Genomic DNA, 16,744 nt, shown 5'->3' with positions numbered 1-16,744 from the left:
ATGCTGTGAAGATACAAGATGTGCAGCACCTGAAACTACGGATACTGGAAGCCTGTGCTAGCATTTCTCCTGCGGTGTTGCTATCAGTGTGTGAAGAGTGGGAGAAGAGGGTTGCATTGACAATCCAACACAATGGGCAGCACATTGAACACATTTTATAAGTGGTCAGAAACTTGTAAATAACTCATGAAAGAATAAAGTTACGTTAAAACCAAGCACACCATTGTTTTTCTTGTGAAATTCCCAATAAGTTTGATGTGTCACATGACCCTCTTCCTATTGAAAAAACAAAAGTTGGATTCAAAATGGCCAACTTCAAAATGGCCACCATGGTCCCCACCCATCTTGAAAAGTTTCCCCCTCACATATACTAATGTGCCACAAACAGGAAGTTAATATCACCAACCATTCCCATTTTATTAAGGTGTATCCATATAAATGGCCCACCCTGTAGATGCAGAGGAGATACAGTCCACTGGACTCACCAGCCACTGTTTCTAAAAGTCTAGCTCAGAGAACACTTGTCCACTACCCAGTGCAGATTCTGCTGCGATCCCAGGACTGGTTGAACTAACCATATGTTTATATCTAGGCTTGCCTAGTATGTTGATATATATATATATATACAGTATATATATTCAGTCAAGCCATGAATATCTCCATTTATTGACGCAAATTTTAGGAAAATACAAGCACAAATACTGCTACCACTGCTCTCTTTAACAGCCACTTACCTGCAGTCTGTAGAGATGCAGATGCTTGCTGAAGTTCAGACATGCTTGCGTCAACACCATCGGTTATGTGGATAACCACCTGTACATAAAACAAACAACTGTCAAAGCTCAAAAAATCACTAAAAGGATTAATTTATAATGTAATGGTTGTCAAACTTGGCTTTTCATACTTAAAGATACTTTGTACAAAGGCACTGTAAGATGAATGATTGGGTATGAAAACCACACAGAAAGATTATAGCAATATCATGGACTTAACCCCAATATAGCATTGCTAAACCCCTGTCAGATTTCTTACCTTAATACTGGTGTCTTCTCCAGAGGTCTTGAATTTGTTTAGATATGTTTGTAGAGTTCGCCCATTCAGCACATATGGCCCACGTGTGCCCGTTGCGATGATTTTTTCAACTAGTTCTGGACGATATTCTGAAAAATCAAATGCCTCAACTGGACCTGTTCTTCCCTGAGACAAGACGGCAACTTTCACAGTAGGCTTCTTGTCACCGCTGCAGCTTATTTTTTGCATGTTGGAAATGCGTTCCAGTATCTGTCTCAGTTTGGGTTCGAGTCCTCTGTAAGCATTAAAGATATTTTGCCCAGCGCTGATATCCACATCAAATCCTAAAATCACTTCCAGGTTGCACTCTGCAAGCAAATCATAATGTTATTTCACTATTCCTCTTATAACCAACTGTGTAATAGTAACCTACACTTAATGAATTAGGATTCTGAGTCTCACAATATCTACAGGATGGTGTCTGACCACTGGGACCCCCACAGATCATGTGAGCAGGGGTCCCAAGTCCTCCATTCTGGAAGAATTTAAATTAAACAGTGGTGATACATAATCCAATTCAATGTCTAATGGGCTGACGGAAATAGTTGAGTACAATTCTAGTGATAGGTGGATAGATTGATATTAAAGGGTTATTTCCATCACAGAAAGTCCTGGCATATCATCAGGATATGACACCACTTTCTGATCAGAGGGTCCAACCTCTGGGACTTCCACAGATCCTTGGATTAAAGAGGATAAAATGAGACTGATGGAGCTATGGTGCTCGTGTTTTGCAGTATCCAGATTTACCTACTTCACAATGGCTTGATGACATCAGCTAATACTTTATATTATAAACCATGGCTATTAACTGAAATGTAAAATCAATTCAATGTGAAAAAATGAAGACTACCTACCTTTAACAGCTTCTGCCGCACCAGGACAAACGCTCCTTTTTTGCAGAGCAGTTTCAAGAGTTATTAGAATCTGTTCATTCAGCTCTGAAAGCTCTTGGACAACAGGGACTCTGAAAGCACTTGGTGAATCACTTGCTATTTTGGAAACTTCATCAGTATCTATACTTCCCACACCAATGGCAAATACTTTGACTCCCTTACTAGTCAAAGTTTGTGCTGCAGTTTGGCCATCACTTACAGACTTTGCCCCAGTGATAATGAAGGCAATTTGTGGAACACCACTGTCAATTCTACTGCCTGCTGGTTTTACAAAGTGCTTATCCTGCAAGTGGCGAATAGCTGTGCCCATATTGGCCAGGCGGCCTCCTTTATATTCAGCTTTTGTTACAGCATCCATGATTTGGTCCCTGTTTGTGTAATCTTTGAGGAAAAACTCATCTGTCACATCTGAGTTGTACTGCGCCAGTCCAATTTTAATAGCTTCCTCATCCTCCACAAGGGCATCAACTATGCCTGACACAAACTGAAGAACCTCTTTAAAGTTGTCCCGTCCCAAGTTTATGGAGCCATCCACAAGGAAAACAATGTCGGCTTCTTTCTTGCCAGCTGAAACAATACAGAGAGATTGTGTTTGCTAGTTATGAGGCATTTGGATTTGCTATGTCAAAACTGAAATCAAGGCAGTGCCCTCTGGCAGTTGTGTCGATTTCTTCACCCTACTATAAAGGTCAAAAAAACATTTTGCTGACTAGCTAAAAGTTTTCTATCAATATCATAGAATGGGTTTGCTCAAGGAAACAGGTAGAAGTATTTCAAATAGCAACCTATCACATTTTGTTTCAGGAGCGTAACTGCAATGGACAGAGGAATGCCAGTCACACTGAGGTCTCAGGGTGCCTAAAAGGTCATCTGGGACACAAAGACACCAATTTTATATACAGCACATGGTTCAGATTTTGCATTTAGCCCAGGACCTTCATGTTATGCCTCTATTGTTATTTTGATAAGTGGAGTCTGTTAGCACATTTTACCCTACCAAACTGCTCAAACTGGTAGAAAGGAGCAATAAGGCAGGTTTAAAACATACATATGTTGTCATTTACAGTGATAGCTTAGTGGAAAATATGAAGTTTTATTCCATCTTGGCAAGTGTCCTATCGGCGTTGTAAAAGCTGAAAAGTGTCCTAAGGTTTGGCCAGTAAATCCTCGCAAACCACTATGCTTTGGTCTTCATTGGCAACTTTAGCGTTCTGTTGCATCATTCAGTGGTGTTTAGGAAGATTTACTTTCCAAATCTCATGACACTTTACAGTTTGACCCCTGCCGAGATGGAGTACAAATACGTTTTTCTCTTTTTTCTCTATGATGTTTCTATTACTTTCTCTGGCGTGATGTTTCTACTATTTTTATCCGATGTGAATAAAGACAGAAATCTACGGCAGGTAGGAGGCTGCCATAGATTTTAAACGGTCGCACAGTCTGCCAGAGGATGCAACAAATCTACAAGAGGCCGGTGCCATTCAAAAAATTTGGCGCATCCTCCACACCAGTCTTTATAAATGTTCCCCTGTATGTTTAAAGTAGCTTTCATGGCACCTATCTAATGGTGTGAGTGGTTTGGTAGGGCAAAATGTGCTAAAAGAGTCTCTTTTATATTAGACAGTCAAACACGGAACACTGTAACTAGACTGCAGTCTAACCTGATTAACTGTACGGTACAATTATTTTTATTTTTAATTATTTTGTAACTTAAAAATGAAGTAAACATACTTTAGCACAGAAGAAGAGGCTATTGGTAAGTAATTTGTTGACATTTTTTAAATTTGAAATTTCACAAATTACAGGGTTTGGATTTTTAGAAATAGCGCTAGTGATAGTTTAATGTGAAGTATTTTACATGATAGGTGTTTTGGGACATTGTCTACATATGTAATGGAATTATTTCTAACCTTTACTTAGAAGTCCTGTATGAAGGGTAATTATGTGTAATATTGTCCATCCCGGTATGTAGCATTATCAATTGCATATGTCATAGTAGAATACTTACTGCCTGGTTGTTCTGGTACTGGTGGTGACAAAGTTGGATCAACAGGACTTATAAAAGACCTGACTAAAGTGCTTTCAATATTTGGTAGGTCCTTAAATTCCCTCACAGTGAAGAGATAACGTGGGTCTGATACAATACGTGCCACTTCATTCCTGTCAGCACTGCCACTGGCTACAGCAAGAGATCTGATCCTATTAGCACCAAGTATTCTAGCTGCCCCAGCAACATCATCTTCAGACTTTCCACCAGTAAGAAGAACCAGAAATTGTGGTACGCCTTCTTCTATTCTGCTCCCAGCTGATGGTATAAAATGATTCTTTGCCGCAAAATCTAGGGCTTTCCCAATGTTCAGTGGTTCCCCTCCTCTGTGTCGCAGACGGCGAATGCTTTGAATCAAAGCAGGCTTGTTCATGTTGGCCTTTAGAAGGAACTCAGTGGTTGGATTGTTACTGAACTGAACCAAGCCTACCCTAGCTTTGTTAGGCCCAATGTCAAAGTTTTGTACTACTTTCAAGATTAAATCCCGAATGTTGGCAATCCCATCAGGACCAGTTCTTGTTGAACCATCTACCAAGAAGACAACATCCCGTCTATCAGGATCAGGCTCTATGAAAAAAAATACAAATTGAGATGGTGACATGCAAATTATAGTACTAGTATGTAGTAATCATTATATTAATTTACCATCCCTAGTTTCTCCATTGATAAACCTAAGTTTCTCCCTTCTCGATCATAGTTGTATGTATTATATGTACATGCAAAAGTAGGTTGTGTCATTGCATCATGTATCAAGTTTGAATTCCCTGCTAAATCCTAAAATTTGCCACTGAAGTGGCACCTATAGATAACTAATAAACCCCACTTGTTCTATATTTACAAAGAAACACATTGCTTCTATTCTCATTTCTCTTTTTGTGTCCCAAGAGTTCCCTATGATGTTTGCTGAACAAATAGATTATCTTGAATCTGTGAATCTACTGTTATCATATGGTATTATCATGTGTGTTGATTATTTTCCTTGGAGCAATTTTATAAGAGTATTACCTGAAGGAAATCCTGGTTGTCCTAAAATAAGCTCAGTTATTTTTTCTTGATTAAGGTTAGTGACAGTGGAAATTAGTCTTTGCTCCAATGATGGCAGTTCTTGGAAACTAGAAACAGAGTGTATAAAATTTTGACCAAAAGTTATTTTGATAGCTTCTTCATTGTCAACATTCTTTCCAATTAAGAAAGGAACCACAGAAGATTCTTTAATTGTTCTTGCTCCCTCATCAACATCATCAGATGAAGGTCCAGAAGAGGTTACAATAAGAAATTGTGGGACTTGTTCTTCTATACGACTTCCAGATGGCCTTGTAAATATGTTTTTAGATACATACTCCAGGGCACTTCCAGTGTTTACTGATGATCCACCCGTTGGTCGTATTCTCCTCACTGCACTTTGAACCTCGTCTTTGGTAGAATGCGCATTTAACAAAAATTCCACCCTGGGATCATCACTGTATTGGACTACCGCTACACGGGTGGTGTCTGGGCTGACATCCATTGTGGCTACAAGACGTTCAATAAGCCCTTTCACATTGTTGAACTCAGGGGCTGCGCCCTTTGAGCCATCGACAAGAAACACCACATCTCTCTTTGCAGCTATAAAAGATTGCACAAAGTAAAAAATTATTCCATTGTTAATGATATGTGCTTCAGCATCATTTTCAGTCTACAGCTTAAAGTGATATTCCCATCTCAAATTGTATGGAATATCCACAGGATATGCCATCAATGGTCGATAAACATGCCAATGTATTTTCAGAACTTCCAGCCCCATCTCCTCATTCACAGCAGCCGTGAGATGGGGCGGGGGGGGGGGGGGGTAGAATCCTGACCTACTGGATATTTATAGCATATTCTGTAGATATGCCATGAATGTCAACATGGAAATAATTCAAATGGACATACTGTATTCATGTTCAACCTTTTGATATCACATCTGGACCACCATAGTATGCATAATGTATAGCTATGCATAACCTAACAAGAATGTTGACATGCCCTACTGGTAAACATATATGACTGCAATTGTCTGACCTACCTTGGTAAGTTACTGTAGGACGAGACTGTCTTAGAATTTCTATATCATCTGCTTGAAGTTCAGACACTCTTGTTGTGAAAGTCTGGTAAACAGTGCCCAGCTGGCTGATATCAGGAACGAAAATTGAAAAGTCAGGAATGAAGGAGATGGTTCTCAGTTCATCTGCATCAGCATTGCGGACTCCAATGGCAAATGGAATAACACCAGATCTTGTTAGTTCTGCGGCTGGCCCCCTGACATCATCTCTTGACCGGCCAGTGGTTAACAGAACCAAGAATTGGGGCACTCCCTCAGCTGATCGGCTGCCTGCTGATCTAGTAAACACATTTGTTGTGACATAGTCCAAAGCTGCCCCTGTGTTCAGTGGGGATCCTCCAATAGGTGCTAATTGTCGGACAGCTCCTAGAACTCCTTCGCGATCTGGATAAGCGTTTAGCAGAAAACTGGGTCGCGTGGTGTCACTATACTGAACAACTCCGACACGAATTCTATCTTGACCCACATCAAGGCTTTCAACCACTCTTTGAATAAATGAACGAAGGGAGGGAAAGCTGGATCTGCCATCATTAGATCCATCAATCAAGAACACAATATCCTTCCTTTTGTTGATATCATCTAGAATTATGAGAGAGCAAGAAATTACACATCCAGATTCCATACATTTATAATATCTACAGAAAACAAGTGGTTTTTTTTTCTCCAGAAGTTTGATTCTGGTTTGGAAAACTGCACATACATCAATGTTCAAGAAGAAATTGTATGTTTCATAGTAATCTATGCATTTACAAATAAAGTAATGTAAAATTTCATTTATTTCACCAGCTGCCTGGTACTGTACCCTTTTTGAAATACAGACAGACTCCAGGTGGTCTTCAATGCCATTGGTAAGAAAGTCCTGTGTCCTTGATGCATCTTAAGTTTTGTTTTTTTAATAAGTGGGATTAATAAGTGTTGCAGTATTTGTATACATAGATCATCTTAGATCATCTTTAACATGAAATGAATTATTGGAAATTACAGGTATTTTCAGAATTTGAAACAATTTTTTTGTACTCTTTTGTGGACTGCATTTGTCAATGGGCTCTGCAAAAATTAAAAGTTTTTTCCCAGAATTTTTTAAGTGATGACCTATCCTCTGGATAGGTCATCAATATCTGACTGGTGGGGGTCCGAAACTCAGGACCTCTGCCGACCAGCTGTTTGGGAAGGGAATACCATTTGCACTAGCGCCACAGCCTTCTTGCAGCTTTCTCTAGGGTCTAGGCCATGTGACATCACATTCATTGGTCACATGGCTTAGGTGCAGCTCAGGGCCATTGAAATGATACCAAGCACAGCCGCTATACAATGTACGACGTTTTGCTTGGTGAGCTGAAAGAAGGCTCAAGTGCTACTGCAAGCGCAGATGGCTTCTGAAACAACTGATTAGCAGTGGTCCTGGGTATCGGACCCCCATTGATCAGATACTGATGACCTATCCGGAGGATAGGTCTTCAGTTAAAAAATCCTGGAAAACCACTTTAATTCCACAAATGTCCTACAGATTTTGCTTAATGGATTTCCTTTAGGGATAATTAGGGCACAAAAGGAGATGTAGTATGATGGAGTTGTTAAGTACTTGGGGAAAAAAAGTCGATAAATGTTATGTTTTTTCAACATTACTACATTATAAGGGTTGTCCCATTACAACAAGTTATACCCTTTCCACAGGATAGGGAATACGTTTCTAATCAGAAGGGGTCTGACCATTGGGCCACCGCTGATCTCGAAATTAAAGCCTGTGTTCCCTGTTTTAATTGAGTTCCACATGCACACACTCATGTGTGTCCATTCATCTCTATGGTACTGCTGGAGATAGCTTAGCACAATCACTCAGCTATCCCGGCAGCCCCATAGAGCTGAATAGAGCTGCAGTGTGCCTAAGTGACTGCTGCTCCATTCCAATGGGGCAACATGGACCCTCAGTTTTGTGGTCAGCCATTTATCCCTATCTTCTAGACAGGGCATGAGTTGTTGTAAGGGGACAACCCCTTGCTTTTTAACATTACAACAACTTATTCTCTATCTACAGGATAGGGGATACGTTTCTGATCGGCAGGGGTCTGACCAATGGAAGCTTGTCCATCTCAAGATTGAAGGCTTTTGTACCCCCTGTTTTAATGGAGTAGCAGACACTAATGCATGTCCACCACTCTAATCATCTCTACAAGCGCTCAGCTATCTCTGGAAGCCCCATAGAGCTAAATGGAGCGGTAGCTTTCATGTGTAACAGATGCTCTATTCAAACGTGGCAACATGGGACCTCTTTTTTGTGGTCAGATATTTATCGCCTATCCTCCAGATACAGCATAAGTTGTTGTAATGGGAGAACCCCTTCAAAGCATGGAGCTAGCAAGCTAATTTTTGGCGCTTTAAGCGAATATACATAAATGCTTCCCTCCTACTGCATCATTTCATGTCCACATACGGTCAGCCATAGTGCTCCTGTAATTGTGACAAGCACCCTGTAACAGTGATAACCAATGCACCATAACAGTGACACTCCATACCAGTGAAAGTGACAGTCACAACATCATACCAGTGACGCCCAGAGCAGCCCATAACAGTGACAACCACAGCACTCCATACCAGTGAAAGTGATAGCCACAGAACCATAGCAGTGATAACAACATTCTCATCCCAGTGAAAGTGACAGCCATAGTGCCCCATAACAGTGACAGCTACAACATTACCATATCAGTGACAGCCAAAGTGCTTCATAACAGTGACATCACCATACCCCCAAAGAGTGACATTCACAGTGCCCTTTACGTATACAGGGTGAGTCAAAAGTCGCAGGACACTCTTTTATTTCAGAAACTAAAGGGAAAATTAAATATCTGAATACCAAGCAAGTAATGGGTGCGGGGGCTATCTTTTAGACTATGTCCAGAAAATTGCCGCCATCTTGATAGCCTCCATATTGGATCAATGGCAATTTTTCCAATGGGAAGGGGGTCATGTAGCATATCAAAGACAACCAGACTTTTCTTAGAAATGGATTACCACAATTAGATTTGCAATATCTGTTCTGTGTTCAGCACCAGGGACAACACACTGAACACGTCAAATAGCTATGCATCAGAGGAACATTACCGGTTGTTGTTGCAACTTTCTGTGTTGATACATTTTGGACCACAAGAGATAGGGTGAAAGGGTGTCCTGCGACTTTTGTACTCACCCTGTAGAAGAACTAGCTAATGTGGCCCTTTTTACAGTGATAGCCAAGTGCCACCATAGAAGTAACCTGCACAGTAGTCCACAAGAATTAGTCATCAATGTCATATGAGTGGACGCAATAATGCTATCCTTAGAGCATTTACCGCAATGCCCCATATGAAGGCAAACCATATTGTCTCCATGAACAGCTGACAAAGTGCCTTCCTCTGTGAATCACAGCTAAATCATATTAACTTAGGTGCCCCATGAAAGCCATGCCATGGCATACTTACCTGATCCTAACTCCCAGCCCCTGAAATGTAGGAAGTGACATCAACAGTACACGCAGCCATCATGGTGTTCTCTTATTCAACTAACTGATCCTGATCTGATCTCTATGATCAGTTCTGAAAATAGAGGGACTGTTATCGAGTGACTTTGTTTTGATGATCAGAAGGATGCAGAAGTTCTCTGTTGTATGAGCACTAATGCCAATTTGGTCAGGGACATTGTGATGCACCTTTACCAGACAAGTAATGTAGATTGTAAGCCCTCACGGGCAGGGCCCTCTCTCCTTCTGTACCAGTTTGTAACTCATCTTGTTTATAATTAGTGCAATTGTCTGTATTATGTATGTGCACCCCTTATTACATGTACAGCGCTATGGAATGAATGGCGCTTTAATAATAAATAATAATAATAATAATTGGAGTCTATGCTAAGCTTGAAATATGGAAGTCTATGAAAATATTCCATAGAGACTGTAGTAGACTTTTAAGGATCTAGTAACTGTACAATACATTGCTCTCAGAACACATTTAGGAATAACTAATTTTCTTTCCACAATGCACATATTCAAGTACTTACAAGTTTCTGTTGGCACATCCACTGAGATGGTTTTAATGAGATTAATAAATTGTGACTGTATTGTGGAGAGATCTCCCAGGGATTCTGAGGACAAAATAAACTGCGGTGCCAAAACAATCTTCTCAAGTTCCTCAGATTCAGCCCTTTGTGCCTTGATTGCAAATGTCACCACACCAGCTCTCTTTAATGTATTTGCTGCCTGATCTACGCTGTCTCCAGATTTGCCTGCGGCCAGCAAGAGTAGGTATTGTGGTACCCTCTCTCGAATCCTACTTCCAGACTCGGGTGTGAAAAGATTGTCATGAGCATAATCCAGAGCAACTCCAAGGTTGAGCTCCTTGCTTGGTGTGAATCTCAGCTTTCGTACTGCACTGACTACCTCGCCTTTCGTTTGAAAGGAGTCAAACTTAAATTCCACTTTCACATTTTCACCGACTAAACCCAAAGAGACACGAGTGCCATCTGGGCTAATGTTGAGATTTTCAATGATGTTTAACACAAAGTTTCGAACAAGAGGAAACTTCCCAGCAACATTGGTCGAACCATCAATCAGGAATAAGATGTCTTTTTTGCTTTCTGTTTCTGTACAAAGAGGCACCAAATGGATTAAAAGTTAAACAAACTCTCTAAATGTATTAACTCTATTTAAATCACACCTATCACACCACCATCATCTACAGTACTTTGTAAAGGCTCATGCACACGAATGTATTTTCTTACCGTGTCTGTGCGTGGTTTTTTTTGGACCATATACGGAACCATTCATTTCAATGGGTCCTCAAAAAAAACAGAAGTTACTCCGTGTGCATTCTGATTTCGTATGTCCATATTTCTGTTCCACAAAAACATACTGTAGAACATGTCCTATTATTGTCCGCATTACGGACAAGGAGAGTACTGTTCTATTAGGGGCCAGCTATTCCGTTCCGCAAAATACAAAATGTACACGGACGTTATCCGTATTTTTTGCATATTAATTTTTTGTTAACCGCAAAATACATACGGTCGTGTGCATGAGGCCTAAACCAGATGCAGAGACTACTGCCTGATTTAGGAGCTATAAGTAATAGTGATTTTAAAAGAAATCCAATTATAGTACCATCTAACAACAATGCAAGGCCATGTTTAAAGTGTAGCTCCACTTAAGAAGCATACCAACTGACAGTGGGAGAAGCTATAGGAGAGGTACTATGGTCCAGTTGCTAGGAACTTTGCAGATGGGCCTTAAAGGTGTATTCCAGTAGGTAAAAGTCCTACCACTGGGACCCCCACCGATCACAAGAAAGGGGCCCCGCCAGGCCCCCTGCTGCTCCCATGAAATGACCGGAACTGCTGGTCGTACATGCGCACAGCTGCTCCATTCATTTCTGTGGGAGTTCCGGAGACAGGTGAGCGCTGTACTCAGCTATCTCCAGAAGTGTGATCAGTCTCTCTGGTCATTTCAGGGGAGCAGCAGGGGGCCTGATGGGGGCAAGGGGCCCCCATTCTTGTAATCGATGGTGGTCCCAGTGGTAGGACCCCTGCCGGTCCAATAGTTACCCCTTATCCTCTGGATAGGGGATAATTTTTTCTTACCAGAATACCCCTTTAATCTCTCATCAACTGGCAGCTTTAAATAGCCTGAAGCATCTCCAGAAGTTAGATTAAAGACAACCTGTTTTAGCACATATTTGCATTCCCTGTAAAATAACAATTTTGAACGCCCGGCAACCCCACCAGTCATATGTTTTCTGCAGCCGCTGGTGCTGGGACTACCACTAAACAGAGCTGGAAGCAGAAAGCTCAGTCTACTGTGTAGTGGCAGTGCCAGGTTACTGCAAATCAGCCTTACAAGTGAATGGAAGCTGAGCTACTGTAACCTGACACTGACCCTACACTTTCAATTGGACCATATTTCCAGCTGCATTCAAAGTGGTAGTTCTATCACCAGCAGCTGCAGGGAATAGATAATTTTCGGCATTGCCAGGTATCAGAACCCAACTGATTGGATATTGATGATCTATTGTGAGGAAAAGTCATCTGGAACCTGGGGGGGGGGGGGGGCAACTTAAAACTGAATTGTGCTGCACCTTTGCTATTCTTTCTTGAAATGTATGAATAAATTGACAACTTAGTGTTACCATTTGCCTTTTCAATAGACTGTTTATCTAACTAGTGTTAGACTAGTGTGACTAGTACTTTCACTTTGTGCAGTCATCTAATAAACCTTATCTCTAAACTACTAAGAGGTCATAACCCCTTATTTAAGCCACATTCTTATCAGTAAGATAAGAACTGAGCTATAATGAGTGTCAGAAAGCAGAGATATAAGGAGCCCGTCAGTTCCCCAACTGACAGAAAAGCTACTAGAGCATCTCAGCTATGTACAGAAAAAAAGGGCTCCATATTTTTAATAAAGACCAATTAAAAAAAATATATTTTTAGCACAAAATGAGTACAATGCAATAATAAAAAAAATGCCCCCAAAGGTGTACATAGGTTACATCTCATTTTTGTTGAAGGTTTTCATTGAGAGTATGACATACTGTATACCTTAAATGTATCCATGGACTCCCATGTACCCAGTGTATGCTTTTGGTTGTATCTGGGGAATTATAGTTCTTCTTGTGGAGATGGCCCAGTTGGAATGGGGACTCTTAGGAGTTCCCTGCTCTGCCCTGATAAGGGGAAAAACAACTGTCTGAAGGTATCTTTTTCTTATGGGAAAGATTCTGGTTTTGGCTTATTTCACAAGTCATTGTTTCAAGGTCTGTTTAAAGGGCCAAACATTGACTCATAGGGTAGCTATCCAATAGGCGGTACTAGAGAACCAGTTTTTCTTTTCTTAAATAAGAGCATATTTACTTTTGGTTCTGCCAACATCCCTTTTTCAGTGTACAGGCCATGAGGAAGGACACATAAGACATGTCCAAAACACAGAGGGGCACAATTTATTGCAATGAGAGTCAATGCTGTTGAATGCCACTGTATACATATACAGTGGCATAAATTGGAGGTATACCGTACATCTGATGTAACCAAGAACAAGATGAGAACAAAGTGTTTTTCATACATTTCCTGAAATAACAGCTTAGAGTACTGAGAGAAAGAGCTCCAGAATCATTATTTTATCGGGAATGCAAGTACTGACTACCAGAAGACCTTTATTAAAATTGATTTTTTACATGAACTCTTTAAGACATCAGACTGGTGATGGTTCATACTACATATACTACATGAGAGGAGCGACACTTACATGAATAATCCAGTAAACTATTTCTGCATGTGCCATATATCAGTCTACAAATTGACAAAAATTTCTGACTTGCAAAATGTTTGATCATATCATTAAGAATCTATGATTTCTTCTTGTGTTGTGCATACTGTGTTTAAACCACTAATGCAAAAGTATATTAATATCTTGACTATGCTGATGTTGCTCTATGTATGAAAACATCACTTGATTGCTCTTACCAGTTGCCACTGTCTGTGCTATAGTTCTTATATCACTGATGGAAATTCTGCTGATACTTTGGGAAAATGTTTGGTGAGCATTCTCCAGCTGATATACATCAGGGAAATACAGAAGAAAGTCAGGAGTAAAAGAGATAGATAAAAGTTCTGTCCGATCAGCTGAACCAGCACCAATGGCATATGGCGCTACACCAGAGGCCTTGAGAAAAGTGGCAGGCCTTCTCACATCATCTCTAGACTTTCCAGTTGTCAGCAGGATCAGGAATTGTGGCACTCCTTCTTCTGCTCGACTTCCAGCCGACTGAGTAAAAACACTGCTAGTCACATAATCTAGGGCTGCCCCTGTGTTCAATGGGGATCCCCCTATCGGAGACATACTTTGAATAGCTCTTATCACATCTTGCTCATCTGAGTAGGCGTTGAGAAGGAAGATAGGCCTAGCAGAATTACTGTACTGGACAACTGCAATGCGTACTTTGTCTTGACCAACGTTAAGGTATTCTACCACCCTCTGTACAAAGCTCCTGAGAGATGAGAAACCAGATATGGCATCATCTGAACCATCAATCAAGAACACTATGTCCTGCTTGACATCTTCTTCCGCTATTAAAAGAAATGGTAGAGAAGAGGAAGAAGAGAATGTTTTAGTAGCGATCCAAGCTTTACCTTACCAAAGGCAAAGATTCAGTTTGCTGCCCTAGCTCTGTATCTAAATATCCTGGGTAAGGCAGAGTGGATACTTGCCATGCTAACCTTTCTGCTAGCTATCCCATGATTTCCTCCTCTGTATTTCATATTTAGAACAATATTTGGATCATAGATCTATAAAGAGGTTGGCCCATCTGTCAATAAGGATATGCCATCAATGTCAGATAGGTGCAGGTTCCACCACTGACCTGCTCCTATCTAGAGAACAGACCCCTGAAGCGTCAGAGAGCACATGGTGAATGTGCAGCACGCACTCAGAAGCAGTGAATTGAGATGGCGGCCACTTCTCCAATCATCACTATGTCCAGCATTTGGATATATTTTGAAGCTCCCATAGCGGTGGACATATGGTGTCTGCACATGTGCAGCTCCTCTCCCTTTTGGTGGGCCTGTTCTGGAGATAAGAGTGGGTCCAAGAGGTGGGACCTGCACCTATCTGACATTGATGGAATTTCCTAGTTGCTTTTTCAATAACTAATCAAGAGGAAATTAGAAAAATTTGACTGCATTCTTCCAGAAATGGAACGAGTTTTGTTCATGTTGTCCACATCTGGTATTGCAGCTCAGTTCCATTCAAGTAAATAGTATACAACTCCTGTAAAGTATAGTACTAAAAGTTTATAACCCAGGCAATGCAGAGCCCTCTCCATCTCAGGAACCTTTGTTCTTATGTTGACTTGTAAACTCATAAAGCAAGCATACTGACTTGGGTAAATTCTGTGGAAAAGGTTATTTAAAATAAAATGTCGATAAAATATTATCTTTTTATAAAAGTGATACATTTAGCCCAATAATTTAATAATGCAGAGCATAAAATACTGCTGCTGCAGATGTTCTTTATGAAAAGTATAAGGGTGCTTCATATCCATACATGCGAAACAGGAAGCTTAAAAATAGGCCCTGCAACAGATGAGGTGTGTGTTATATGGAATAATTATAAAGAATATTAGGAGTTATCTTCTGTATGAAAGCAAGCAGCCTGTGACCTATTATTTTATTCACAATGAGGGGGAAATAATAATGTACTGTACATTCTATACTGTTTTTTCATCATATAACACCAGATCCTGCAGATGCATCTTAATAACATGCTAAATATACATTTCATTAAAATATATAGAATTGACATTGACAATGCATAAAGAAATTATAAAATTAAACACTGAACATTCTTTTACATAAGACCAGCCAGAAAATTGTGATGACATGGATCCTAGAATATCTGCGACCACTGTACAATATATCTGTTTCCAAGCACCACCATATCATGATGTAGTTTTGAGCGCGAGATATGTACTTGGTGACATTTCTGAAAACGATGATCTAGCTGATTTGACTTCCATCAACTTGTATTTGTTTCTTGAAATAAGTTATGTGATACTGGAGAGTGTCTGACATTGAATTGCTGCAAGTAAGAACTGAACACTAAAGCAAAACATACATTTCCTGTGTTCCTCAGAACATTGTTCGCCATAGACCAGGGAATGGACACTTTTTTAACACCATATTATTTTTAGATTGAAACCGCTGATTCATTTCATCATACAGTATATCTTTCTAGTAGTTAGAGATTTATTTTCCTGATGTACAACTCCAAATCTTCCCACTAGCCCTAAAGTTAAATCATACAATCCTGGTCACAAGCAGCAGCCACCAGGATTAGCTTGGGAACCTATAGCATATTGTTTTATTTAATGCATAAGTTATTTGCAGAAAGCTCCCCCTAGTGGTGGCTGCAGCCATTCAGAATTATATAATTTAAAGCTAAAATGAACACAATGCAACAGCAATCTGCAAACACAAATGGGAAAATATTTAAAATAATGCTATACTCGTTTTAAAATATATATACCTGTGCTAATGCTATACAGGCACTGTATTTGCCAAGAATCTAACACTTATATAATTAGCATAGCATTAGCACTGGTATATATTTCTATAGTGAGTGTGACATTATTTTAAATATGTTGTCATTTGTGTTTGCAGGGTGCTGTTGCATTGTGTTTGTTTTTTCCTTTTGTGCTTTCCGCCATGGAGACATGCAGCTGCACATTGGGAAGTGCAGACTAACCACCTTTTTACATATCATTTAAAGCAGTATTCCAATCTTAGACATTTATGCCACATCCACAAATAAGACCTACATGTTTCATAGATGCAGGTTCCAACTTTGAGACCTGCATCTATCTCGAGAATGGTGGTCCCCGTTCCTTAACCCCGGTCCCATCTAGTGATGTGGCCTCTGTGAATAAATAAACACCCCTGTAGCTTTATTCTATTCACTTCTCTGGGAGGTCTGACAATAGCCAAGTGGACTTGGTCAGCTGTTTTAGGACTTCCAAAAGAACTGAATTGAGAAAACCATATAGGTGCGGTCATCTGTTTGTTCACATTGGCTGCTTCACCAGGAGGGTCAGCTTTTCTAGAAAATAATAGGGGTCCCAGATTTGGGACCTG

General features: G+C 40.3%; 1 protein-coding gene across 6 annotated transcripts in view; it reads right to left on the bottom strand.

Annotated features, from left to right (window-relative positions):
- COL6A3 (collagen type VI alpha 3 chain) overlaps positions 1 to 16,744 on the bottom strand; it is a 107,630-nt gene that overhangs the window by 44,135 nt on the left and 46,751 nt on the right. For 4 of the 6 annotated variants that reach the window (XM_040439885.1, XM_040439886.1, XM_040439888.1 and 1 more), the window contains 8 exons: positions 13,580 to 14,182; positions 10,127 to 10,708; positions 6,062 to 6,676; positions 5,020 to 5,619; positions 3,976 to 4,581; positions 1,929 to 2,534; positions 1,033 to 1,379; positions 735 to 813 (listed from right to left, as the gene is read on the bottom strand). In XM_040439885.1, the coding sequence (XP_040295819.1) occupies positions 735 to 813; positions 1,033 to 1,379; positions 1,929 to 2,534; positions 3,976 to 4,581; positions 5,020 to 5,619; positions 6,062 to 6,676; positions 10,127 to 10,708; positions 13,580 to 14,182 (4,038 nt within the window). The remainder of the gene's footprint in view (positions 1 to 734; positions 814 to 1,032; positions 1,380 to 1,928; positions 2,535 to 3,975; positions 4,582 to 5,019; positions 5,620 to 6,061; positions 6,677 to 10,126; positions 10,709 to 13,579; positions 14,183 to 16,744) is intronic. The other 2 variants (XM_040439887.1, XM_040439891.1) reach the window with 2 other exon arrangements.

Source organism: Bufo bufo, chromosome 7, assembly GCF_905171765.1.
Source record: "Bufo bufo chromosome 7, aBufBuf1.1, whole genome shotgun sequence".
In the NCBI taxonomy this organism is placed as follows: Eukaryota; Metazoa; Chordata; class Amphibia; order Anura; family Bufonidae; genus Bufo; species Bufo bufo.
This window is presented reverse-complemented; position numbering and strand designations above follow the sequence as displayed.